Source organism: Pollachius pollachius (genome assembly GCF_949987615.1).
Source record: "Pollachius pollachius genome assembly, chromosome: 2".
NCBI classification, from domain to species: Eukaryota; Metazoa; Chordata; class Actinopteri; order Gadiformes; family Gadidae; genus Pollachius; species Pollachius pollachius.
Genome location: NC_136935.1, coordinates 14,779,070 through 14,807,063, shown reverse-complemented (window position 1 = coordinate 14,807,063; position 27,994 = coordinate 14,779,070). Strand labels below are relative to the sequence as shown.

Here is a 27,994-nt window from a genome sequence, read left to right as displayed (position 1 = left end):
ACTCAAACATCCCACACACACGCAATCATGCACAGTTGAAGTACTAAAGTGGCGTCATTGTGATGTATTGTCATCATTGTATGAATCGATCTATACGGTTTTTGTAAAGAAGCTTTAAATTTAAGAAGTGCCACACTTCACTGGCATCGAATCTTTCAAATTATTAGACATCAGGAATAAATAACTGAAAATAAAGTTTTTATTACTTGGCAGTTTTGATGTTGGAATTCTTGACGCTAAACATCAACCTGTGTGAATGTAGCATGAATGTACAAATATTGCACCTGTAACCCTTAGTCAGTATAAAAAAATGGGTAATTGCAGCTTGCTGGTGTGTTGGCGTGTGTGTGTGTGCTCTGCTATCTTTAGATGTGTGTGGTTATGTTTAGATAAGAGTGTGCGCGTGCGTATGTGTGTGTATATAACACCAACCCCCTCCACCCCATCCTCTCCATCACTCTACACCCATTACTGACATGATGACCTAAAAGTCCTTTCCCATAAAGCATTTGCGTTTAAAGTGGCCAGTGGCCACAGCGGGGTGATTCAGGGAATGAGGCTCATTACACATCAGCACAACCCTGCTGAGAGAAGCTGATCCACAAGGGGATTCAGTTAAGACATGATTCCAACGTTCAGCTAGACACTGCAAACTCTGGCACACACAAACACGGGTCAAAAGTAAAGGACGGAAAATGAGAAAATAATGTAACGGAGTACTATGGCAGTACCGGACAGACGGATAAACACACACACACACACACACACACACACACACACACACACACACACACTGAGGGCCAGAGAAAAGGGAGATCAGAAGAGAATGAAAGCTATGCCAGACGGACAGAGCTCTGCTGTCAACCTGTTGAAAGGTCACATGTAGTCTCCTAAGTACGGCAAGCCAACAACTCTAAACGTGGTTCAAATAAACGCTATGATATGATATGTGCTATTCAATTCTCTTAAGGTATTTTAATGTAGTCAGACCGTTTGACTTTGCCAGTGAAAAGGGAGATGACACATTCAAAACAGTGGTCCACGCTAAACAAGGTGAGAGAGCAATGGTGCTTTGACGTGACTCAGATTTCTTAAACTCTTCCAGCAAGCCAGCCAAAGCTGCTTCAAAGATACACCAACAACAGTCCCTACCAGCCATCCTGAACAAGAGATGCTGTAACAGCACCTCCTAGTGGCATATGTCATGTTTGCAGGATTTTCAGTTTCAAACCCATTTCAAGCTAACGCATCAATTTCAGTTTGGTTGCGTCTTCAATGATTTTGAATGACAAATAATTCACAGTTTAAAAGTGTTCAGTAGGATTCGAAGCAAGCAGCCTGTTTTGTGGGATAAATGCTAAAAACAACAGTCATCCTTTATCACCCGACACAATACTGGATGAGCAGTAACATACCTGTTCTTTTTTGAGTGCTCGTCCTTGCCTTTCTTCACTCCGAAGATCCTAGTGATCAAGGTGCTGAACAGCAGAGTGGAGGAGTTCCTTACCTGGAACAACAGTACGGCCGAGATGTCAAGACAGATGAAGACAGAAAGAAGCAGTCTACAGGCAGAATAACTTGCACAAGGCATGAAACACTAAACGTTATGTTAAAAAAAGTAACAGAGTCAAATGTTTGTTTAACATTTGTTATTGGATAATTTTGGGCCTATGTGATTGATGCAGACAACAATTTTGGAAAATGGTCCAGTATTGAGCGAGATCGTTTGATATTAAGCAGCCTGTTAATGTAAACCTTAGGTGCAACAGCGGCCATACAATCGACATCCTGTAAAAGTGCTTTTTTCTGACGACTTTAAGGAAAGGATCCCTATCGAGAAATAACTATTTTCTTTACCTTTCCCTTGATCGGTGTTATTATTTTGTCAAACCAAGTCTTGGTCAAGGATAGTGAGAGTCGAGTAGTTGCAGGAGGAGAACTGATGAAACTTGGTGCTATCGAAACGACTTGGGTGAAGGAGGGTTTAGATTGTAATGAAAATAGGGACATTTCCGGCAACAAATGAACTCTTCTGCAAGTGATTTTTTTGATAGACAAAATACAACACCAATCAAGAGAAAGGTTGTCAGACACCTATACATCTGAGCATATCTAGAGACAGACATTATTGGGGCGCTATGGATCCTACGGGTTACATTGCAGCCAATTCAAACTGACCCTCTCCCAGCCCAAACCCATTTTTACTCCACAAAACGGAAGATAAAAGCAGGAGCTCACAGCCCAAATTGGAGAGGTGAATCCCAGCACAGCCGCCTGCATGCCTTCAGACACAAAGGGGATGATGTTCTCTCCCAGCCGGGTGTCCCGGTACAAGGCCCGCAGGATGTTCAGCGCATGGACCTGCAATGACAATCATCATCACCAGAAACCAAAGGCGCACACACACACACACACACACACACACACACACACACACACACACACACACGTCTTGCGAAATGCCATTTGGATGAAAGGGCTGATTCACAAAATAACTTTATAGCCCTATCCCAACAACTGTCAATCAACATGTATCATAACAATAAGGGAACACGGGAACACATGCAACCAAAACATGACCTCACGTTGTATGTGTATGCACATTATAGCTGCAGAAGAAGAAGGGTCCAGATGAAAGGTCCGGATGAACGGTGACCTTATGCACCTATGAACTGTCAACAGTATCATGGGGGGCATGACCGCGGGCCGGAGGTGAGCCAGTACCTGTGACACGGTGGAGTTTTTGTCGTCCTGGTCCGCAGAGGAGGCGGCCAGGAAGGTCAGCTCCCTCATGGTCATCTTCAGCAGGCTGCAGCTAGACGCCTTGGGCTCCGACGACAGCAGCGCCTGGGGAGGTAGCACAGCGGCCAGGGAGAGACCGGTCAACTACAGATAAACTGGAGACCTAAAGCTTTGCAATCTGCTTCTTTAACAACATGATCCTTTGGACTGTAGCGCTGTTAACCGTCTTAACAGTCACAGGTTTTAGAGCGATCATCATGAACAGGCAAAAACTAATGATCGAAAATGAAAGTCAGACGTGGCTTCCTTACACACACAATCAAAAAACACAAACAGACACACGTGAGTTTCTGGCTGTGTGATGCTGAACTACAACCTTGTGGTGGTCTGACCTATGACCCGGTCTCTGTTGTATACTGTAATCAAAGAGCAGCAGAGGGGTTAGTGTTTTAGTCGGTCAACTGTGAAGAAGACAATGGGAGTAGAGGAGGGCAGGGGGTGGTGTTGATCATGTGGCGCGTAACAGCTATGGGTCAGCAAAAGGACACTGCTTGTGTGTGCAGGCCTCTTCTACCTCTTTTATATAGGTGGGCATTATTGTGAGCAAGAGCAATAGGTTTAAAAACAAGAGGTTTCTCAGGGGTAAAATGGCAACACTGTAGAAATGATGTCGTGACACTGTTCTCTAAAAGGTAACGACAGGAAACGACATGCCTGACGTTTAACATTATCTTCCATCCATGCTTTGGATGAGCAGTAAGCGTACTCTGCTTCAGTGCTGCGAAACACGAGGCAAAGCGGCATATGAACCGAAGGGCCGTGAATGTGTTGGTTCACGCCAGCTCAAGCACAGCCATAATTTAGCTTTAAAAACAACTTCCCTGTTTTGGTCTATTGTGTGTGTGTCTGTGAAGCATCGCAATAATTATTATGAGCCTATTTTGCATGTACACTAGCATAGCGTACACAGAGTCCGGACCTGAATGTAGAAGGGGATTCCTGCGCTGCGTCGCGTTGCGCACAGTTTGGACGAGGGATTGCTGGACTTCACCTCCTGCAACACCTCACGCAGCCAGCGGGACGGAAGCTTCTGCAGGGACTGACTCCCACTCCTAACACACACACACACAGACACACACACACACACACACACACACACACACACACACACAACAGTGAGATAAATATATTGAAGAATGTTAGCTGTTTTCTTTACGTCATTACTGGGGTTTATTAATATCCTGTGGGGTCAGGTTGGGTTGGCCTCTTATCATTACTTTCGAAATAGTGTAGCACTTTAGAGTCATTACAATGTGATGTTATCGAAGGACAAGAAATTGTCTTCCAGTCCCACAACCTAGTATTATCTACAACCTCTAGCCACAAATGATATGGTGATGCTTCCTGTTGCTACTGTGCCCCGACTCCTGTACACACTGAACTACGATTCTGTTTACACAATGAACAAACAATCTAGTGTGCCGGGCAGGCAGTGTACAGTCAGCTGTCTATGTGCACACGCGTGTACACATTCACACACACACACACACGTTTACAATTATACTGAAGTACAATAAATATTAATAGTGATTGTGGAAATAAAGTGAGACTCAGTATTTATTTATTTATTCTATAAATTAAGAGCATTTAGCAGGGGCGACATCCAGCTCATCATGAGCAGTTTGGGTAAGGTGTTCCACCACAGGGACACCTCTGTGTGATGTGCTCCTGAGCTGGGGATCGAACTCGCAACCTTCCGGGTGCAAGTCAACCCACTCAATATCCTGATCTACTGCATCCAGCCAGTACATCAATCCACTGGTGTTACAGCCTGGAGACCCAGAGTTCAGAGAAGGAATAGCAGTGATGGATGGAGAAAGAGATAAGAAGAGATAAAAGACTGCGAGTAAGCATGCCCTGGCACTGTGGAACAAACAGCGGAGTCCAGGAAGAAATAAAACAAAATCCGCCAGGGCATCAAAAGGCAGCGGTTAGACACCCCACAATCAACACCCCATAACCCAGCACATTAACTACATACTAGCCACACACTGTTCATTCCTGCCCACCCCTCCTCTGTCACCCCACCCAAACAAACTCAGAGCGGAACACACACACGCCTAGTCCTCACATGCAAAGCCGCCAGAATGTTGCCCTCATTACTCAACACCCTAAACATTCATGGAGAGACTTATTTTGTACCCGACCAAACAATAGATGTGTTTAAAGAGCGCTGCGTTCCCCGGGGCCGGCCCGGGTCCACAGCGATGCCTTGGCATTTAGCGACTCATCCGGGGCAGACCATGTATTTATTCCCACAGGCCTCCATTGAGGAAAGAAATGCCATGAGATACTACAACGCAAAAGCCTGTTGTTTTTTTTCCTCCGTGTTAATATTCTCCCAGGGATTTAATAGCGAAGCCGGGTTAACCTTGAAGGCTCTAGTTTTTAAATAGCTCTGATCTCATGTTTTTTGTTTACAAACCAGGGAAATAAAAAGTTTGTTTTACTCAACCGGACTTCCGAGGAGAAAAGATAAGACCCATTCGCCGCCGTCATTCCACACACTCGGAAAAGGCAGTGAAACAATGATGATGCAAAAGCTGGAAAGGTCCAAATGCACAAAAGGCCCAAGGAAAATGAATCCCCACCCACCTGCAGAGCATCTCTGTGAGGCGAACAAAGCCCACGTAGGCCAGCTCAAAGGCCCCGCGGTGCCGCGACTGCAGGAGCTGCTGGCGGAAGTAGAGGCCCACACCCTCCACCTTGGAGACAGACACAGCCACGGGTTAGCTACTCCATCATAACATCATGTTAGGGTGGGGCATTGTCAAATCTGTAGTCCGGGATTACAATTTGACTAGTATAATACTATCAACATTAATATAGACATTATTACTAGTATCCATACTATTTCCTGTACTTAAAAGTACAGGAAATGAAACCCCACTGGTCTTTATGTTCTTTACTTTTGTTTTCAAAAAGTAAAAACTTAACGTCAAAGTGATTATTGCCAACTGAATGAATTTCAACGTTTGGTCAAATAAGGTTACCTTTATTGGCATTCTTACACCTCTAAGAGTAACCAAATACACTCCTATTCTAGCAGCTGCTTGTTAAAACTAACCACTCACCGTTGAAGCTGACCTATAGTTAAAGCTAACCACCCATTGCTTGCATGTTCTGATGCTACTTGGGGATGTTTTTTTTACCCAGAATGCATGTGAACCTCTGCCGATGAGCTGAATGCAGGCTAAAGGGTAACCTTGTGCTCCTATTCTGGGTACCTCCAACGAGGGACCGGTCATGTCGACCGTGAGAGCCGCATGTTGGTAAGCAAGGGTGCTCAGAGAGGCGGGCCAAGGCATCCCATAATGACCACTGTGGCTAAAACCATGGGGTTAGTAATAGTGTTAGTAACATTATTCTAGCTACAAACACACAGTGAGCAAAGCCAGTGGATGTAGTGCAGGTGAGGCGCTGGGCGAGGCGGAAGCGCCACTCTGCTGCCCTGTCATTAGAGGGCCCTGTGGGCCCCCACCGCCAGCAGGCATGCCGGGGGCCCAGACAGTCACGGGTGGCACGGAGGGCACGGGGAGGGGGACCCAACCCCTTCTCTCCTCCAGTCTGTGTTTATGTATCAGGGAGGGGAGGGGGGATGGAGAAAGATACACCTTCTGGATCCGGGGGCGAGACACACGGTCTACTCTTGGCACGGATTCAGAACCACGATACGAGGAGGGTTACATCATCCCCTCACACCGCTAGCATACCATTACCGCCCCCCCCCCCCCCCCGGCCCCCCGTCCCGTCTCTCTGCTGCCAACTGCTCATGTGACGCACGACACAAACAGCTTCGCCCCGGGTTGAAACGACACCCCCCCCTAAACACTTCCATCGAACGAGGCAAAAAGCGCAGGCATGAAAAAAAAGGCACGGAACTCGACCTCAACCGCTGCGCTGCTCGCTAACCCCACGGTCGTAAAAGAAGTGGCTCAAACTGGATGGGAGAATGGAGGAGTGAGCAGGACCTGAGGGGGACCGCAGCACCAAATTGGCCCCCATGACTGGTCGCGTCAGCAGGCCGGAACAGACTGCCAGGGCCCAGCGTGACCTCACCGAGCGCAGCGGCGGGCGCCTCGGGGTTATAACGGGTGCGGCCGGCCGCTGTGAGAGGCATGCGGGCTCGCTCGGACCAAAACCACCCCGCTGTGGCAGGCTGAATCGGCCCTGGACCCGGCAGGAATTATTTTAAAGTTTGTTTTAAGGAGTTAAGCAGGGCTTCCTCTGCAGAGCGGGGCAGAGTGTGTATCTAAGGGCGGTGCACTCTATTTAGAAATCAACTTCCTGTTTGTAGCGCAGCCGTTTCCAAGAAGAGCTGAGAGAGAGAGAGAGAGAGAGAGAGAGAGAGAGAGAGAGAGAGAGAGAGAGAGAGAGCGAGAGAGAGATCCCCTAACAACAATTACATGACCGGCTCGGGGGGCCATGACAGACAGCCAAAGAAAGAAGGTGAATTAATGTAATTATCTTCTTACTATCCGGAATGTACAGGGGTTTAAACAATATTGTTGACTCAATCGCATCTGACAATTTGACACGGAATCAAATGCAACCCTGAACAATGTTAACTCTTGACCGCAGAACGCCAATAAAAACATACCAAAGAGTGAAACCAGAGTCTGGCAATATACGTGTGTGTGTGTGTGTGCGTGTGCGTGAGCGTGCGCGCGCGCGTCAGAACGTCTTGGTATGGGGAGGTTTGTAAACCTTAACTTTTTAAAACCATCCCATTCGGCACAACATGCGTTTTGGGCAGAGATGGGACGATACCATTGTCATGGGAAACTTTGAGCCATACTTGGGCCCCGCCAACGCCCTCATCTTGGTCCAGTCGTGTGTCATTCCCGGACAGAGGCTTGTGTTGGTGGAGCGAAATCAAAAACATATCAACCATCTTAAATGCTTTACTGTCCAAAGTCAAGGAAGGGCGCGACAGGACATCAGGAGGCAGTCCTGGGAGGATCTAAAGGTATGCCATGCACTCAGAGTCTATTAGGTTCTGACGTACTCATGTCTATCGAGTTCCTTCTTTGGATGACAAACACAGTTTACATAGTTAATCTGTGATTCTTTTTCCATGAGACAACCACTTCACAGTGTGTGCGTCTGTGTTCATGAGCAGTGTGTGTGTGCGAGAGGCTATTTTACAACAAAGAGAGCAGTAAGGGTAGGAGCGTTTTCAAGATGTCATGACACTGCCCTGTCCCCGCTGCGTTCTGGCCAAGGGTCACTCACGAGTGAAGAATATAAAATTAAACACCATCACTTATGTCAACAATGGCAACGTTGCCATGGGCACCACCCAGTGGCTGGAAACATCTGTGGCGTTGCCGGGACAACTAGCTCCAACACAGGACATTTGCAGAGGATTTTGTGAAGGCAAAAGGAAAGCGCTGTGGAAAGACACTCTCTCTCGCGTGTGTCATCACTGTGGTGGGGCAAATTGACTTTGGTCTCCTTAAACCCAGGGCAGAGCTATTTTCCAGAAACTGGATATTAGACAACCCCCATCCGTGCACAAATGACGGGAGTACATAATGATCACAACGAAAGCAAACCACACACTTCTTCACTTGGAGCAGCTGACTGGAGCTGCAGCCGCTACTCCCTGACCTCTCCACACACACACACACACGCACACAAACACACACACACACACACACACACACGCACACACGCACACACACACACACACAACCCCCCAGTGAATGACCAGTTACCTGCTATCACTTGATAATATATATAGCATTTAAATAATTTAAACTTCAGGGAGCTATTTTGTTTATTTATTTATAAAAATGTTCAGTTTACTTTATAACAAATAGAGCTGGGAACTCCCATGCTCTTTTTGTTTGAAGATAATGTTCCTATTTTATGTTAATAAATGCTTTTGAGTTTGGGCTATTAATAATTGTGTAAAGTACATCGGTTCCAAATATTGGCTATCGGTCTCCTTGATTACTAATAATCTGTATCAGCATCAGCCCAGAAAAACACATATAGGTCGACCCCTAGTGCTGTAGGTCCATGAGTCATTGGTCCCCTCACGAAGCCTAATGCTATGGTTACCATCAATGACGCTCTCCTTGCGTTGCTGCGCTCTCTGGTGTCATCAAGCGGGGGCCAAGACATGATGATTTCTGGCCAGTCGTGGGATCACCATGTTATACCTAGACTACAAGACCATGCCTTTATTACTGAACTTGTGTGGTTTCAGGGCAATACTGCAGATTGGAAGGATTTCAAAGTCCAAAGTCATGCTGAATGAATTAATGATATTACTGAATTAGAACTGCACATGCGTCAACTGTTGTGAATGTTGTTTACAAGGCTGAGATTACAACATACAATTTAGGAATAACTTTAGCCATGTTGACTCACGCCAGAAAACATTCACCATTTTTAGCTCAAGTCACATGTCACCGCCATATTGTCTTGACAGGCCAGAGTTAACTGAAAGGCCAGTTGCGGTTGAAGAATCTTGATTTTTGCCATCAACACAGTGGATTCTTTGGATTCAAATGGATTCTTTGGATTCTCTCCATTGTGAAGGCATATTTCCAACAGAACTGGCATGGAAGCGGCACGGCAGCGAAGCGGCTGTGCCTGGCTATTGCCAGACCAAGCTCCATTGTAGATTGCATGTTGGTCTGGGGAAGCTGCTGTCATTTACTCCAGCACAAGAGGCGTGATCAATAGGCCTAGTTCAAATTACTCTGTACGCAATTGGCTTGCCGTCGCTTCCCTGTCGTCATTGTGTTAAACCAGCCAATAGAGCGCCAGGGGGAAAAGCCAGCTTGGTGATTGGCTCCCGCAAAAACGTATCGGAAGCAGAAAGAAATGTAATGCTCTTCTCCAGACCCTTCTGCAGGGCGAACTAAAATTGCCGGCAGAATGGGCGGGGCTACCCAGCCTAGGTACGGATAAGTTCCGTCTGATGGCTCAAGACGTGCAAAATTATAATTATAGGCCTATATGAATTGTAAAAATTATTATGATTAGAATGATTCATACAATATTATTCACGAGTTATTTTCAACCCCTACATAATATATATATATATACATCAATATTATAACCTATTAAATACGGTATGATTTTTTATATGTCATAGCAACGTTGCAGACCGCTCGCGACACTGGACTTGCGATTCGAGAATAGACGAGGCATCGACGCAGACTTTAATTTCTGCTTTGCCACTGATTAGCTATTGATACCATAGATAGACTGTATAACATTACAATACCCTGTGAATTGCATAGGGGTCGATGTGAGCTCATGAATATTCATGAGCAAATGCAAACTGATTGGCTGTAGAAGTGTTCTGAGACACGGCTGCGAACCGGCAACTTTCAAAAATAGAAGAGGCACGAATCGTAAACGAAGTGGCGGTTTGGGGATGGTTCCGTGCCGTGCCGTGACCGTATCCGGTAGAATAGCCTACATTGACTATAATGTTTTCAGCGACCGTTTTACTGCCGTGGCACTTCCATGCCGGTTCCAGTGGAAATTGGCCTTGAAAGACCAGAACGATGACTCATTCAAAAACGTGACTTTGAATCTGTTAGAATTTGTTTTTGTATTACAGTAGGAAATTTAAAGTTAAATGTGATGCATATTTAGATTTCTGTATTAGTTTGGTCATGGTCAACATAATGTATAATGTTCAATAAAGGTCAGTAGGGTTAATTGAACCATACCTGAGGTCAGGGTTCTGGTATGGCTCTACGGAAGCGCTGCTTGGTCTAGCTGTATTGGGCAATTGGGTACGGTTTGAGGCAGTTATTTGTAACGACCTAACACAAAGCCTATCATTAACGTTTTTTGTACTAAGTTGTGAAGGACATTGGTAATTTTCGTCCAGCATTGTTGCCGAAACAGCACACACACACCTTACTTCCACGGTACGACACGTTTGAGTGTAGATATTTAGTAGAACAGCATAAAAACATACAAACACAACATACCCCCTACACAGTCACTTACCGCTTATGTCTGGTTCCCCTTGTTATTATGGACTAACATACTGAAGCACTCAGACAACTATTCCTGTGTTTTTGTCAATCTGTGTGTATGTGTGTGTGTGTTTTCCGGCTCGTGGTGGAAGTGATTTGGAAAGAATGCCGTGGGCAGGGAGGAGGGCCACTGCGTCTAGTTAAAACCCCAGCGGGAGCGGCTTCAAATGATGGTGCGCTGCTAACGAGGACGGATGCTAAACGAGGAGGATCCCAGCGGGCCGTCCGACACCCTCCGTCCTCAGGCTTGAAAGACGTCAGCTGTTTACACACACGCAGGTCCTCACCTTGTAGTGAAACCTTATACGAGTGTGTGTGGGACATAAACATATATCTACAGCTGAGCGGAGCATGTGTTTTTCAGACCTGGATCTTGCTTTCAGATGTGTCTATTGGGCTGGGAACAAGTGCAGCCGTGCAGAGCTTTACCATTGCCAGGCCATTTAGGCTCTCCAGTGACCACTTGAGATTAAAGTTTTATTACTTATTGCCATTTAAAGTCAGTCAACACACGCAATGTTTACAAAGCAGGAACAAGGCCGGCAAACATCATGGCGCCCAGCATGCAAACTGGCTAGCTCCACGCAATGGACAGTGATCCAGTTATGTTGTGCAAGCGCTCCTACCCTTATTACAAAAAACAAGGAAGGAGTCAGCTTGCGCAATAAGCAAATAAAGGTAACCAATGTTGAATCGGTAAAGCAAGGTTGAACAGTGGTTTCCTTGACGATGTAGGCATGATCATGTAGGTGACAAATGCGTCATGCAGGGACACAAATGTGTTCACACTATGGTGGGGATATGGGCTCATATCCACCACCTCTGAATATGGCTCTGGTGAACAACAAGAAGTTCACGCCTGTATTTATGGCTCTGCTCACCTGGGACACATTTCAATGGCTAATATGAATGTGGTCTTTGTGTACATGACCTTTATTCGGGGACAACGGTGGCAAAACCATGCCAGTGCCAAAAACAACAAGCCTTTTTGGCTATATATGCTAGTGCCAAAGCATTTGTGTCCAATTGGTTAATTTGTACAGTCAACGATTTCATATTGTATCGACTTCAAGATGAATGTTATTCAAATTTTGTATGGCTTTATAATAGTTTATCTTGGTACTGTTAACCCCAACCAAGAAAAATGGTCAAATGAAATCCCAAAAGTTATTGTAAAAGTTTGATAATGTTGGCACATTACATTTAATAGAGACATCATCAATTGTCATATTTTTGGTACCACTGGCCCTTCATAGACTTTGAGTTAAAATTCTGTATTTTGCCCAACCAGCTAAATAATCCAATCCAAACCACACAAAAACACACACTAACACACGAAGACAAGCAAAAGCCTGTGTTGAAAGTGTAAAGAGCAGAGCAGAACATGGGGGTCAGCACTAAAGCAATCGGTGCAAGGTGATATAAGGTCCTGAGGTGCCATGATCAAGTCGAAGCTTCAGTTGAGGAAATGGTAGCCAATGTCTAAATGGGAAGTGCCAAACACGGCATGATTGAAAGTAGGACCTACTCTCATACTAAAGAAGCTGTGTGTCTTTTGTAACTTTGAGACTACATTAAAGCTCTTCCGCAACTGAGTCGGACAAGGACGGAGGGGTGGATCCGAAAGCCACTGAAGTCCATGTAGTAATCTGACGTTATATTGTAGTTTTTGTGTTATTAAAAAAAAAAAATAAAATGATCAGTTGATAAAAATGCTATTCTAAAGCAGTGCTCTCACCCTGCTCCAAGTCATGCAGGGAAAGAAGCACACTGCGGAGTTTCCTTTTTGCAGAATATGAGTAAATAAGACGTCTCACCAGAGAGAGTGTCGGAACAGAATTTGGGGTATGGTCTATGGTCTATGGGGCATACGAGTCTTGTTGAACTGCAGGTGTTGGCATGAGTGTCCGACCTGCTCCTCAGTGACCAATCCGGTGTGTGCCTCATCCACATGGTTGTATTGCAAGGGAAGGCTCTGGCACAGCTCTCCCAGCATCATGGCCACCTCCTTCATGCTGCGCCAGCAACACACCAGGACCATCTGGGCTGTCACCCTGTATCCCTCACCGCCGTCACACACACCTGGGACACACACACACACACTCACACTGTATTGATGTGTTCTCAACCATGTGGTACCTTGTTCAAGTGCACTCTGTGTGTTAAACCGAGAGGATTTTTCCATGCATTACAATGCATTACTCCTTTCCTTAAACAGCCTCACTCAAAGGCTGACCTCATCAGGACATTATGGGTACTGTACTGCTTTACACTAATTGATTCATTTATCCTCAACGTGTGTTTGGTCAAATAAATAACGGTGAACAGAGTACGCCAGGGTTATTCAAGCTGCCGTGTATTATCACTTAATGTGATGTAAAACAGAGCACTTCTCTGTCTTATAGCGATAAATCCTTATTTTAAAAAACTCTTCAATGTTTTACAATTAGCTCATATGAGAAAAGCATGAGGCCGAGTCTGTATAGAGGTGAAGGTCAGAGAGGCATGGTGCTCTTGGGCTGACCTCTGGTCTCCTTTGTTTTGTCGTGCTCGTCTGGGTCGTCCCCGGCCTGTGGTTCCAGCTCTCTGGCGCTGGTGAAGAAGTCGTTGGTGTCCCTGGGCTGGATCTCTTGAAGGATACGTTGGAGCCCTGCTGATGCATCTGGCCACACACTAAACTTTAATCACCGTTTGAAATGTAACAGAAAATCTTAACAGGGGATGGCATTTGGGAAGAAGCTGTATTTCTTTGCCAAATAGGACAATTTATCTTTTAACAACCAACGGCAGACGCCTCCATCACTGATGATAGAAGAATTGTATTCCTAACACAAACACACGTTCGATGTTCAATATTGGACGTCTGTGGCTAAGACACAGTAACAGATATCATCAATATGGAGCTAGATATCCTTTAAAGGCGTCTGGTCTGCTAGAGCCACCTGAGTCCGTATCCATGGGGATGAGTCCCTCGGGGGACGAGCTCTGGACGACCGGGGACACGATATCGGACATCCTGTAGCACACAGCGATCAGCTTCGACACTACACTCCTCCACTGCTCCGTCAGGGTGAGACTCCTGGAAGCACACACACACGCGGACACAGACACAGACACACACACACACACACACACACACACACACACACACACACACAGAACCAACAGATCACACACAGATACATTCCAACCCAAGCAAGATTAAAAAGGGGCTGGAGGTAAGATTTGAGGGTCGCAGAGAGTGAAATTAACAACCCCAAAAGACGCACCCTCCCCTCACTACATTTCTCCACCTTAAGATGATAACGACAAGTCTCTGAATGTCAATTGCCAGGAAAAATCAGTGGAGAGAAGCCCTGAATGGTCAGAAATTAGCAGGGAACACTCCGAAATCGTAGAGGTCTCAAACAGAGGCCGGCGCAGTCAACTCAAAACAGATACTCTCACAGTGCATTTAACTCACGTATATCTGACGGATGGCTGCGGCATGTCTATCAAATGACACTCAAATTATAGCTCTTGAAACGTAGCAATCTTATATTAGTTAGCCGGTGGTTTATTTATTAAATACACAAATACAAAGTAAGTAAGAATGGGATTATTAAAGATTATTATATAAGAGAGTAGGGTGCCGGTTGGAGGGAAGAGGTCCCTTCATGGGTGTGTGTGACCCTCACCCCAGGGGGAGGCGCTGCAGCACAGCGGTGATGCAGTGGGCCCGGCCATAGAGGGGCCGGGAGGCCGCGGCCTGCAGGAGGGACGACTCTGCTGACACCACCTCCTGCTGCAGCTGCTGCAGGAGCAGCAGCACCACTGCAGGGACACAGACACGTAGACAATGCTCAGACCCACGAGTCATACATGGCTTTAATAAAATACATGAAGTCACACAAAACTCACACGCATGCGCTACGTAAAGTCCAGTCAAACAAATCTGTAGCCCTGGCTATGCTTGTGAAGAGCATGTCTGTGGGACATAATTCAATGTCTACAATATATAAACTTAGTATGGACATCATAGGATTACAAATATGGTGTTGGGCCACATTTGGTTTGAAACATAAATGTCACTATTTGACGCACCATAAAATAGTATCGCTTTTATCCAATTCGCATCTAGTGACTCGGCAGGTCAAAACAGTGAAATCACAATATCAAACAGTGCAGGGTAAAGACATAATAATACAAATAGCAATAGCAATAACAAATGTATGTATGTTGGCTGAAGGCAAGTCATAAAAATATCAAATTCAAGATCAGTGAGTAGAGGGCTGAGCAGTTTGCGAAATACGGGGGGTTCCAGGGGAGCTCAACCCCCCCGATTTACCCATGAGACCCCCTGAAAGCCTCAAAAGCAAAACTTGAAGGGGGTCTACATTTTTGTCCAAAAAATTGTTATTTAAAAAATTCACTAATGGTCAATTAAATATTTTAAAGCTCACCATGTCCAGTATTCAGAATTCAAAAATATATTCACAAACGTTATTTTTTTGCCAAGCGAAGCCAGCCAGTCCGGAATTGCGCAACATTCGGGGGATGGGGACCCCCCCAATTATTGACGGGTATTTCGCACACTGGCTGAGCTGCTTTTAACAGACTTGAAATTGGTTTTAAAAGAGCTTACAGAGTTGCAGCTCCTCACAGCCTCAGGCAGGTTGTTCCACTGGTTAGAGGCCTTCAGAGAACAAGCTGACTGCCTTAATGAAGTGTGTGAAATGGTATATATAAATGGTATAGTCACATTAGAACCTAGTGAGGATCTAATATAATATACTAAGCTAGTTAACACAAAGTCACATAGTGGAGGAGGGTCCAAACCATGTAAAATGTTGTAATTCAGATGTAAAGTAGAGAATCCTACCGGCGAGGCTGTTGTGCTCCAGCATGAGGGTCTCAGAAGCCTGGGATGCAGGTTGCAGGGGCAGCTGGAAGGGGAGGCCCTGTGCCTGGGCATAGGCCAGCAAGGCTGCCGGCAGGGTGGGCTGGTGCACAAGAAGGTCTAGGAGGTGGGCTGCGGTGACGCTGTCGTAGGGCTTGGTGCTGGTGCTGAGCTCCAGGGCAGCGCAGAGCACATGACTCAGCCTCTCCGGGTCCTAGAATCAAGAGTTCACCTTGTGTGTTAACATGTTAGTCGAAATGATATGCATCCAAAGAAGGGATGCAGGCTAACAATACCAGGTCTCACAAATGGGTATTGGCAGTGAAAAGTTGTATCGGTGAAGCTAATCTAAAACAAAGGCAATTTATGTTGACTATATGATATTTTTTTCAAAACAATACCTGCATTTTTTAAATCAACGAGGACAAGTAAATATTACTGTAGGCTGACCTGCAGTCCCACGGTTGATGGCGGGAGTTGCCGTAGCAACACAGAAGCAAGCTGTTTGACCTCCAGGAAATTGCTGGCCACACAGTAGAGCACATTTTGAGCATGAGCAAAAGTTACTTTGCTGCCAATGGCGAAGACATCAGGTTCTTAGTGAGAGAGGGAGGGATAAATAAAAAAAATGAAAGGCACAAGAACAATGTATATGGTTCAAATACATTTTCAAATCACATCAAAATATCATATTTACTGCTTGTCAGGCAAGGGAAAATACATCACTCACGTTTCATAGGATAAGATTTATCATTATAGTCTCCAAAAAATAGATCATAGTGCTGTTTCAACTAACCATTATGTAAAATATCAAGTAATACATATTTGAACAGAGCAGAGGGAGGAAGAAAGAGGTGGTTGGAAGCGTACCGGTGCTGAAGGAGAACAGCTGGCCGAGCAGGACCAGCAGATGGAGGGCAGTCAGGCAGGAGGGGAAGGACGCTCCTGAAACCAGCACCTCTAGCAGGGTCTCACACATCCAGCAGAGGAACGCCTGGGGTCACACAACCACACCCAACCGTCAGGAACCGTGTCATGCCCGTTCACTTTGGAGCTCATGAGTTTGAGAAACACTGAATACCTTGTAGGTTGCCAGTGTGTGCGTGTCTCTGTCTCTCTGCTCCTGGTTTCTCTCCTGGGTCATTCTCTTCTGAAGCAACGTGCTGCTGTCCTTCACCCTACACAGCAACTGTGTGACGGATGAAGGGGTGTGATATTTGAAGGGGCTTTCAACGTTGGAATTATAGGTGAACTTCACTGAATATGACGTCCATAGCAAGTCATATCATTTCAAGAATTTAAAATTGACCCATGGTTGTGGTATATTTTTTTGAACTTTTTCTTACCCTTTTGAGCAGGCTCACGGTCAGTTGTCGGACCCCCGGGGGTTGGCAGTTGACGTTCGGGGGAAGGAAGTGACGTAACAGCTCCATTTCCTGTGGACTCACCCCCTCTGTTCTACGATGGGTCTCACAGAGCAGGCCCAGAGCATCCATCCTCACCTTGGACAGTCAGATGGAGGTCAGGACATGGTTACAAACAAACATATACGGTCAAATATTTACGGTAACGCAAATGGTTTTCAGTCACACAAACGTACCTGGTCGTGTTTGTGTACCAGGGCTTGCCGCAGCAAGGAGAGTGGTACCAGTCCCCCGAATAGACCCAATGACGGGGCCACACCCTGGGCCCTTGCTGCACGCAAGCAGGTCATCAGGGCCCCCACAGCGCCCCTGCTGCCCGGAGGACCTGAGGACATTAAACACGTGACGCTTAACTGTACTTCTGCTGCAATACATGCACTGCTATGAGAAAAGGAAGTGTGTGTGAGAAGAGCGTGTGTTTACCAGAGCCGCAGGGTCCCATGCTCTGCAGGGCTTGCACCATGTGGGTCAGACTGGAGGGACTGCACCGCAGCAGCTTGGGCAGGAAGTAGTCCAGGATGTAGGTGGTCTGGTCCAGCCTGGCACGGCACAGCACCTGCAGCAGGGGGGTCACCCAGGTCTGGTGCCAGAGCTCCATCCAGCCCCCTGGACCCACGTTGACCGCGCCGCCCGCCTCCTCTTCCTCCGCCAGCTGGCCTTTGTGGCTGACAAACAGCCTCTCCAGGAGGTCGCTGGCGTAGGGAGCCATGTTCTGGTCTCCCATCAGCCCCAGGAGCTGCGCGGGAAGCTGGGGCTGAATGGCGAGCAGGTGGCAGGCCCCGAGGAGCTCCACCAGGCAGCCCAGGGAGCCGTACTTCCCCCTCATGTGCCACTCCAGCCCCAGCAGGCCGTGGGTCAGCGTGGTGATGTAGGGGTCCGGTTGGGCCGGGTCCAGTGCGCTGGCGTGCTGGTGGGCGACGATGAGGTCCTTGAACAGTGCACGGCTCTGGTGGCGGACGCCGTCCAGCGGGTGCTCCCAGTGGGAGTAGACGCGCTCGAGGAGGGCTTCGTGGAGGGCTGAGCCCCCCTGGAGGGACTGGTAGAGGGTCGGGGAGGGGGAAGGCCGTTCCACCTGCAGGCAGTCCAGGGCAGCGCTGCTCCAGAGGGTTAGGACTCGGGCCACCAGCATGGCTGTACTGGACTCCTTAATGCTTGACAAGGAGATAGCAGAAAGAGGGATGGCAACCACATACAGGCACGGACATCAGGAATAAACATGCATGATGTATTGTTTTTCAATATCATACATTAATTAAATACCACCCACCTACATATTTTTGAAATATTAATTTATTAATTGATTGATTAATTAATCATTTTCATTAGGGCTATTCCTTAATAGTCGCCTAACCATTAGTTACGAAGGTCACAACAAGCCCTGATTTAACTCAAAGCTGCATCCTGGCAGCTTAACATTCGTGTAGCTATGCCCTGAAGGTTTACCCTCTCGGACACTGCTATTAAAATGCATCCACGCGCATTGAACGCAAAAGAAAACAATAAAAATATATATACTTTTTTCAATGTATGCATTTTTACATCCGTCAAGCTCTATTGCAATTGTTTTTTTGCAGTTCTATGGATACAAATATACATAGCCTAACTGAAACCTGGTTAAGCTGGATACGGGACACTTTTCAGAACTCGTTGCTTTTACCTGGCTCAGCCTGCCTGAGCCCGCACTGACAGGAGGAGGCAGCATACCTGGTGTCCAGCAGCAGCAGGGTGTCAGGGACCAGCAGGAGAAGCTCCTCCCAGCGGGGTCCCAGGGTCGCCCGCCTCCAGTTCAACATGGCCAGGGCCCCATGGCACAGGTAGAGGGAGATGCCAAGGGGGCGGCTCTCTGCACACAGCCCTGCAAGGCTGGGCCTCAGCCAGCAGGGGGCAGCGTCTGTACCCTTGCCTGAGCCACGGAGCAACATGCATACCTGCAGACACACACACACACACACACACACACACACACACACACACACACACACACACACCAGGGGCGAATTTACAACGGATACAATTGGATGGTGCCATGCACTTAATTTTGTGACGTTTAAGTGGTAACCTTATGTAAAATTACTGATTGATCCTGTATAATAAAATAGTCACAGAGGAAATGAGTTAAAGGCCTTTCTCACCACAGTGGCCAAATCTTCTCCAGGGCCCATGGCAGACCTGAGCAGGAGGACACACGCCATGCCTGCTGTGCTCTGAACCGTCTGGATAAACTCCTCTGCAGAACGACATCACAGGAAAGATGGCCAGGGGGTGGGAAGAAGAAAGAAAGAAATATAATAAAAACCATCTTTTCTGGCAGGAAAGTATTTATTTCATCAATGTAGGCCATCTGCATGAAGCAGTGTTAGTGTCTATAGCTAATAAAGTATTAGGTTAATCGGTTTGAGTCCATCAGACAAACAAAGACCAGAGCAATAGCAGCTCTTTTTTTCCGTGAGCCAAATGTTGCTTTCAATACAAGCATAGTAGTGCAGAAACATTATTAAAAGCAATCAATTTACCTATAGCTGCTTTAATATATAGGGTCAGGAACATCAATTTGTGTTTATTTTCCTGAGGCCCCCTTACCGTTTGTAAGGATGTCGACGTAGCGGTCCAACAGGGAGCCCAGAGAGCTCTGTAGGCTGCAGGAACCCTCCACCGCCTGTAGGGCTGCACTGGTGGCATCCTGAGACCTCTGCAGCACCAGCATGGAGGTCTTCACTGCAGTCAGGCACAAATGCATCAGCTGGGCCTGAGCAATGTGACGGCCTATTAGTCCACTGGGTAGACAGGCAGAAAAAGAAAAAAAAGATAATGACCAAATCATTAATTCTTTCATTATTCTATAAATGCTGAATGGGTGTATAGTGTCTTGCTATTCTATGTCTTGATGATATCATTGACTAACTATTCTAACTCACAAATGGTGTAACTAATCAAACTCATGACGCATAACTAGTCCAACGAATTTAAACACTTAAAGATACTTTAGGTGTTTTAAAGTAGACCTATTTTTCTATTTTGATGATGACGTCCAAGATAAAATTTTGATCTCCGTACCTGTTCTGTTGGATGAATCCACTCAAAGCCTTCTCAAGAAAATGCAAAACTACACAAAAGGGAGAATGAGAAGACAAATCAGTTGAAGGTGATCTCTCTCGAGGTTGAATGCTATACCTTCCTGAAATGAACTTGACATTGAAATACTGACCTTCAGGCAGCAGCCTCTGTATGCATCTCTCGCCTGGGTACACAAGAAACGAGAAAGCATATATAAACTGCCTGTGGCTGTCAGTCTCCTACAACTAAAATCGTCTGACAGACACACTGACCAAGAGGAAACCCGTCCAGGCAGGCAGCAATTGTGTCCGTGATGTGAGGGTGCCTGTCTGATTCCGGGGTGAGAAGGCACTCAGACAAGCAGGCAGAGAGACAATCCACGGTCGCGTCCTGCAGCCACGATGCCACAGAGTTCAGGGCACTGGAGGGAAGGAGGACCAAGGCGGAGTCAGTGGGGGTCCCCTGGGCTGATTTATTTATTACTGTGGTTGCTAAGCATGCCTGCCTATTGTTACTCAGTGTCGTATAATGACTATTGTTATTTTGAATCTCTCTTCATTAGTGTGCGCGATGGCGCTGGGACCACAGGGGGCACTATAATTCACGATCAACACTAAACGACCACGGCCCCACCCCACCCCGTTTGCCAAACATTGCCGAAACTTGGTATTTGACATGCTGAACATTTTTAGCTCAAGGAGACATAAGGTCTGTCTGGTAGGGGTGGGAATCTCTTGGCACCTCACGATTCGATTCGGATTCAGAGGTCAACGATTCGATTCTATAACGATTATTGATGCATCTCGAAGCAATTTTTTTTTTATGTACATTTCCATGCGGGATTTTCAAAAAATATATATATACATCTGAATTTGCTACTCAGAGTTTGCTAATCACTTCCTACTTTTGTGATGATCTTTAAAGAAATCAACAGATTAATTACCTTATCTAATATTTTATTAGAGAAAAAGCTTTTGTCACAAATATCAATCAATCAATGCAGCTTGCATTACAACACACTATAGAAGTAGGTAAAAAATAAACAAATTAGTTTTCTTTTCTTTCTAATCTTTCTTTTCTATGTCATTAAAGAAAAAGCTGCTCTTAGTCAATTATACGAATAAGAACTTGTTCGTCGTTCTTGTGTCTGGCTGTGAGTTTACGTGCATGCTATGCGTAGGCTGAATCAATCGCGTCCAGACAAATCAGATTGGCCAATACACATTGAAGATAAATTAAATCATTTTAAAACTACTCAAATTATCCCTCTCTGTCGAACAGAAGGTTGATGGAGGCGAACAAATAAAATAAAAGAAAATGTAAAAAAAAATATTTTTTACATTAATGAATATTAACTTATCTGAATCAGATAATATCATCTTATCTGAGACAGAATCATTCTGCACAGAATCGCGATGCATCGAAGAATTGATTATTTTTCCCACCCCTACTGTCTGGATAGATTTCTCTGAACCATGAACGTTTTGGACCTTGGAAAATTCTTGAAAAAGTAGTGCTAAATGCAAATGACCAAAAAAGTGTACAAATACTCCTTGGAAGGTCCTGATCCAAAAGAGATGGCTAAATACTTCGCTATTATTATGCAAATAATATTTAATCGACATTTAGTTCACACTTAAATGCTAATGTGTCGAGTTAGCCAAGCTGCTAATTGAAATCTGCAATACAGTCACCGTGCAGGTCAACAACATAACAATTACAACACAGGTATAAAAACGAACAGTACATTATCTTAGGAAACACTAACGATACGGCAGCGTAACAAATAATCAGTAAATGCAATGTATACATTTGAATAGAACACAAACGACATTCTGGTGTTCTTTCAAAGTTTCTCAAACCTTTCTTAAAGTTTTGTATTATGTATTCAATATACTTATTGCTGAGGCCAAACTGCCGTGTGGAGGACATTGAGATGGGAAACAGGGAAGTGTGTGTGTACCTGGCGCAGACTCTGCGGAGAGGGTTTTTGGCCTGAAGGGAAACAAAGACAAGCGCCAGAGTGTGGAGGCAGGGCCGAACGAGGGACACATCAACCTGCTCTTCTTTCAGCTCCTCCAGATGAGCTCCTGCCTGTCCACACACACACACACACACACACACACACACACAGTAAAGGTAAGCTTTCCAACTTCATAGTTGATAAGCTCACACACCAAAATGTAAAGGTTCAGCATATCCTAGTGAAGACTAAGGGATTTGAAGAGTTACCTTGATATTTTCCGATGTTAAATAGGAAACGGTGATGCTGTACCTTATGGCAGAGAATTGTCTTTCTCGTATATGATATGTATTTTGCAGTAAAACTGTAAAAATACATACATGTGCCCTCCACTTTCTAGAAGTGTTTGTCTGTAGTGCCACTGATTGCACCTACTGACCGATAAGTGGATTCAGATTGTTGCTATCAGATAGTTATATGTTTGCCTGTAACTATAGGCGCAGATGCATGTTTATACCATCTACTCTCAACTGAGTTTCTTTTTTATGTAAGCATGACGGTGGATGCAATAAACTTGACTTTGACTTAACTACATCTGCTACTAATATTTTACTGACAACACCAGGCATATGATATTGTCTTTAGGATGGAGTTATAGCCCATTGATCGGTGAGATAAGGTAGACCCTACGATAGGGAACTACTACTTACCTTTTTCACTAGCTGGATCTGCTGAACTGGCTCAGTCAGTTCTAGAAAGGCCTGGAGCGTCACAGCTATCTGCCGGACCTCTTCATCAGCAACACCGCCATCTAAACACAGAGAAGCTACACGCCCCCACACACACACACAAACACACATACATAAACAACAAAACATGTTATTTTCTTTAGATAGAAGTCTGACCTCACAGAATTGTGCACCTGAATGGATACCTGCTAATGGCACTGCCTCAGGGCTGGTCTGGCCATTGGGTTGACCGGACTGTCTGGGCTATCTGTTAGGGGTTCCGCCATGCAAACTCTAGAACTATGGTCTTGTTTGGAACATACATAATACGCATGAATGAAGTCTTGCCCGAGTTTTCATGCAGTGACAGCCAACAAAAAAGCAAATACTGTCCTGTGGGACCGCGGCCTGTTTATGTCCAGTCTGGGTCAAAAAGTCCCAGACAAGGTGATCAACGGTGACTCTTCTTGTGGCCAAAAACTTTTAGATTTCTGTGTACATTTTTTATGGTTGGGGTTAGGATGAGCCACTTGGGAATGGCTGTTAATAGTTATCAGTTAATAGTTATGAAGTTTCTTTAATTCAAGGACAAAAATTAATTAATGTCTTCAGCGTGTGGTGGCAACCCCAAACAAATGTGCCGCCAGCGCCCCGATATCCGTCCAATCTCACTCCAGGTTTTCTGGGAGCCATAGAGAAGACCAAATGTGAGGAAGGCTCAGGTAGTTGATAGTGATAGAAAATACTTCCTTCAGACAGATGCTGCCAGATTTGCCAAACTGATTGATATGTTTGCTGAAAACCTTCAGCAAAGTGGGCCACTGTTTCTGAATGAACTCTCTGTGCATTTTGCGAGTGCACAGAAAACATGTGCAGACGTCTGTGAAAGACTGGTGTGGGCCGATTAATTGTCCAGCCCTGTATTGCATGTTTTAAGGAGGTCTGACCTTTGAGCTTTTGAACAGCATCCTTGTCCAGAACCAGTGCCTCTATGGCCGTCTTCTTCTTCTTCGTGACCATTATTCCCCCTGTGCAGTGAGGAAGCCAGGACATAACAGGTCATCTGACGTACCTCGGCATCTTTCCTTTTATGTGTTTATTCCAATATGCCTATGTGTTGTGTCTGTATTACAAACTATTACCACTGCAGTGTCACATAATCATAAAGACATATACACATGCTGCATGCCTCCGTGCCAAATACGTCTACTGTAACTTCGGCAACGGAATACACAATTGTATGTGCCAGGGCATGGGTAGTAGACTATAACCGTCACTAGTTTATTCCAGTACCTGTGCCCTGGTACATAGAAAGACAAGACCCATTATTGTTATGAGCGACAACTGTGTTTTTCTTGCGAAGGCACCTCCGTGAAAAGTGTCTCTAGTTACTCTTTTCTGTTGTTAGCTTGTGTTGCTACATAATAACTAAACACAGCATGACAGGACAAGTCAAACCACATTATGCTCAACGGACACTCACCAAGTTTAGGGTGACCTAACAAATGGCAAGGGTTTATTCATACATTAAATGCAGAGTGTACACGTTCTGTTGCTTTTTGCTCTGCTTCGAGCCATGGTAGGTACACGTGCGGTACGTCAGTTCCGCTACCACTACCGGTCCCGCCCTAAAGAGCAACGGATTGGTGGACTTCCGCGAAGAAAAAGCGCTCAGATCTCCAATTGGAGGAATCGACATCTCAGTCAACGTCGCGTCCTCGCGGCAGTAAATCGGCATTTCAATTCACGTGACCGTCCTAAAGACCTTTCCATTGGCCGCAGACTCCAGAAGCCACGCCTCGAATCCTGTCTGCTCAAACTTTTGCTCGAGAGCAGAAAGAGACATTTAAGGGACTGGAAAATTCGTTGTTTTAGTCATAAATTGAAAGTATGCCTTTGGAATAATTGCGAGGTGTTGGACATGGCGTAAAGCTCTGTGTTGTTTCTCGTTAACTTCATAGTTGAGGTAAGTGAGAACAGCAACTCATAGTGATGCGTCTTCTTATATTAATTACTCTTTTTTAATTATACTTATCATTAGCATTAGCTCTTATTTCATAAGTATATTCGTATTATATAGTCAGTTGTTTTCTTGTGTCCTAAAATGTATATAGTTTGATGATAACAGATCAGTTTGGATAACTTACTTGCAGTTAAAAAAATAAAAAAAAGAAATGATCGGATTGTTAAAGTTTATGTTTTTAATTCGAGCACAGTATTTGAAAACATGTCGTCATGCTGAAAAAAAATATGAAATGGGCGAGTTGTCCCTTCAGTGGTCCGCTGAATGACCCACAGGGAACACAAGGAGTCAGTCATATCAACACTTGCCCTCTGTATTCCGACTTTACCGACAGGATGTCGACGACCAAAAGAGTCGAAATATGTTAGTCAGAGGAAAGTGAAGGACAAGTGAGCAGACTGGAAAAGAGAAAAGGGGGATAACGGTGCATGGAACAGAGAAAAAGAGACAGACTTCAGGGTTGTAGTTTCCGTCAGCGCTCCCCGTTCACCACATCACTTCATCATTACTCTGGAATGATGGAGGTGGGGCGGAGCGGAATGCGCGATAAGCGATGGCGAGTAGGCTTTAGGTTTTCCCTCAAACCTGGGCATTCAACCGCTGTCAAACATACGACTACGCACAGAGTTTGTCAGATTTACTGAGCATCTAAGCGATTATGGGAGCTTTAAAGAGGCCCCAACTGTTGGAAATTTAGAGATAAGCAGCGATAACTACCAACAGGAAGTCCCTGGTGCTTGTGGTGAACGAGTGTGAATAGAGGGGTTATCACAACACTTACTGGAATGGTTTATATGAAAAATAAATTCCTGATTTAGGTCTTATTTTAGGCATTACATAGAAAACTAAAGAAGAGACGGGACATGTTTGTTGAGTGGAGACCATTGAAGTTCCATTTCAGAATATTATGCCAATATGTAATTTCCAGCACTATGTCATACTCAAGTAATTTCCTTCCTGACGACAGTATGGTGTTTAGTTTCAGATGGCTGTCTTCTGGAGTCATCCAGTAAGCGGGTCACAGACGGAAGCGCTTGCCCTCTTCGCGATAAATCCATGCCCATAAAAAAAGAGAATATATAGTTTTCCCTTTTTCCTCTTGCCCTACATGCCCATGTGTCTACGGATCTTACTTAATCTCTCCCCCTTGACTTTCTATCACTCTATTGTTCCTTCTCTTTATTTTGTTTGTATTCCAGCCCTATTTCTGTCTGTCCCACACATTTCTTTGTGTTGGTCTGTCAACTTGAGGTCTCATTGTTACACGGTTTATATCGCAGTGGCTGTGAGACTCATTCAATCTCTCTCTCTCTCTCTCTCTCTCTCTCTCTCTCTCACTCTCTCTCTCGCTCTTTCTCTCGCTCTCTCTCTCTCTCTCTCTCTCTCTCTCTCTCTCTCTCACACACACACACACTCTTGTGTGTGTGTGTGTGAGAGATTTTCTCTCTATCTCTCATACTTTTTATTCCTTCTTCTTGTAGGCCATATTTGGAAAAGCAGCCATTTGAGAAGCTGCTGTGCTCCAAACTCTAACATGTAACAGTGATGTAGGTGCTGGTCGGACACTGCCCAACCGCTATCCACCCATTCTAGCTCATCCACCCACTCCCGGAAATACCTCAGGTACTGACTTTGTGGGCTAGCTGTAAAACAACAGCCTGACTGCTGACCTGCTTGTCGGTCTGCCACTGCAAATAATCATCCTTCCACTATACCCACAACAATGTGAATAGTGTTTATTATTCAGGAGTATCTCTCATTTGACGCAGAAGGCCAATGCCACCTCTCCTCATCCCAATGGCAGTTCAGTAAAAGCTGCTGGGATGTGGGGCTTTTGCCGACCGGCGCCATCACTCCCGGGCATCTTTCAGAATAAGAATTTCATCTGATTTTGTTTCTCTCTCTTTCACACTCTCTCTCTCTCACTCTCTCTCACCTTTCTGTCTCTCTCTCTTTCACACTCTCACTCTCCTTTCTGTCTCTCTCTCAAACACACTCTCTCTCTCTCTTTTATTCTCTCTTTCTCGCACTCTCTCTCTCTCCCCTTCTCTCTCTCTCCCCCCCCCCCCCCCCCCCCCCTCTCTCTCTCTGTGAGGCAGGAGTGGCTCAAAATGGCAGAGGGCGAGGAGGCCATGAGCCAGGAGGACTGGAAGGAGAAGTGTTTGGTCCTGGAGGCGTTGCTCATGAAGTTCCGTGTGCAGATCATCAAAATAAGAGAACTCACTGGAGACAAGGTTGGTCCATCCCTGTAAATCTCCACCCCTCACCCCACAAACACTCGGAAGACACATTTGAAGTCAGAGGTCTGCATTCATACCAGCAGGGGGTCTCTTAACAATGGCAGACAGGAGAAGGTCAGCTAAGGGTACGAGCTCACCCAGTTATCTAGAGCCCCTTTCACACATGCAGTCTTGTCTGGTCATTCAATGTTCAGGAACAATTCCTGAACATTGAATGGGAGCAGGGGTCGATATCCAGGGAAATCTGCACCGGCAATTTGCCTGCTGAAGACCTAGTAATATTTCCAGATGACTACCTGTACAGGTATCTAGTGAATGAAAGCATTAACATTGCCGGGAGAGGCATGTAAAGGGTTACGTCTGTCTGACGTGAGGCGCTTTAATGTGGAGCGAGCAAAACCAATCGCAAGACTCCGTTTAGGACATCATAAGCCAATGCGTTTCTGGTGATTCAATGCTAATATTCTTACAGCTTATTTTGTTTGCAAACAAGTTATTTTTTTCAAGAATGCCTAGAAAGCGGACAGATCCTAGATAAGGGAGCTCCTCTCAGTCTGCTCTCTCTGCAGTACATAAGTGTTTGATTACCGTCATCTGCTGGACCGTCTCTTGGCCCATCTATTCTGGCATTGCTATGCCATATGTGAAAGGGCACGAGACAGAAAGGTTCCAGAACATAGCTGCATGTCTGAATAGTAAAAAACAATAGCAAGGCCTTAAATTTATCACATTAATTTACCAGGGACTATTGCAAAGATGCTTAAGTAACACCACTGCTCACCAGAACATCAGACATTGGGGAAATGCTCAAGTGCCAAGTCACAAAATGTTCGCGAAAGTGTAGATGTGTGCAAGTATGTGTGTGT

The 27,994-nt window shown here is 45.5% G+C and overlaps 3 protein-coding genes across 4 annotated transcripts in view; 1 reads left to right on the top strand and 2 right to left on the bottom strand.

Annotated features, from left to right (window-relative positions):
* thada (THADA armadillo repeat containing) overlaps nt 1–24,434 on the bottom strand; it is a 67,810-nt gene extending 43,376 nt beyond the window's left edge. Inside the window, exons 1-26 of the mRNA XM_079730264.1 lie at nt 24,349–24,434; nt 23,813–23,893; nt 22,848–22,963; nt 22,138–22,268; nt 20,447–20,595; nt 20,326–20,358; nt 20,175–20,223; nt 19,701–19,894; nt 19,253–19,347; nt 18,825–19,048; nt 17,544–18,271; nt 17,297–17,445; nt 17,043–17,198; nt 16,778–16,885; nt 16,567–16,690; nt 16,147–16,292; nt 15,679–15,910; nt 14,495–14,630; nt 13,760–13,896; nt 13,342–13,479; nt 12,730–12,899; nt 5,398–5,507; nt 3,722–3,854; nt 2,725–2,847; nt 2,239–2,361; nt 1,416–1,507 (exon numbers count right to left, since the gene is read on the bottom strand). Coding sequence (XP_079586390.1) covers nt 1,416–1,507; nt 2,239–2,361; nt 2,725–2,847; nt 3,722–3,854; nt 5,398–5,507; nt 12,730–12,899; nt 13,342–13,479; nt 13,760–13,896; nt 14,495–14,630; nt 15,679–15,910; nt 16,147–16,292; nt 16,567–16,690; nt 16,778–16,885; nt 17,043–17,198; nt 17,297–17,445; nt 17,544–18,271; nt 18,825–19,048; nt 19,253–19,347; nt 19,701–19,894; nt 20,175–20,223; nt 20,326–20,358; nt 20,447–20,595; nt 22,138–22,268; nt 22,848–22,963; nt 23,813–23,885 — 3,869 coding nt within the window. The 5' untranslated portion in view covers nt 23,886–23,893; nt 24,349–24,434. The remainder of the gene's footprint in view (nt 1–1,415; nt 1,508–2,238; nt 2,362–2,724; nt 2,848–3,721; nt 3,855–5,397; nt 5,508–12,729; nt 12,900–13,341; nt 13,480–13,759; nt 13,897–14,494; nt 14,631–15,678; nt 15,911–16,146; nt 16,293–16,566; nt 16,691–16,777; nt 16,886–17,042; nt 17,199–17,296; nt 17,446–17,543; nt 18,272–18,824; nt 19,049–19,252; nt 19,348–19,700; nt 19,895–20,174; nt 20,224–20,325; nt 20,359–20,446; nt 20,596–22,137; nt 22,269–22,847; nt 22,964–23,812; nt 23,894–24,348) is intronic.
* The window catches only part of ttc7a (tetratricopeptide repeat domain 7A), a 197,803-nt gene that overhangs the window by 50,300 nt on the left and 119,509 nt on the right, over nt 1–27,994 (bottom strand). The gene's annotated exons all lie outside the window — the stretch shown is intronic.
* Nucleotides 24,731–27,994, top strand: part of plekhh2 (pleckstrin homology domain containing, family H (with MyTH4 domain) member 2) — a 27,596-nt gene continuing 24,332 nt past the window's right edge. Inside the window, exons 1-3 of one of the 2 annotated variants that reach the window (XM_079730948.1) lie at nt 24,731–24,831; nt 26,370–26,511; nt 26,988–27,122. In XM_079730948.1, the coding sequence (XP_079587074.1) occupies nt 27,000–27,122 (123 nt within the window). In that variant the 5' untranslated portion in view covers nt 24,731–24,831; nt 26,370–26,511; nt 26,988–26,999. The remainder of the gene's footprint in view (nt 24,832–26,369; nt 26,512–26,987; nt 27,123–27,994) is intronic. The other variant, XM_079730949.1, reaches the window with a different exon arrangement.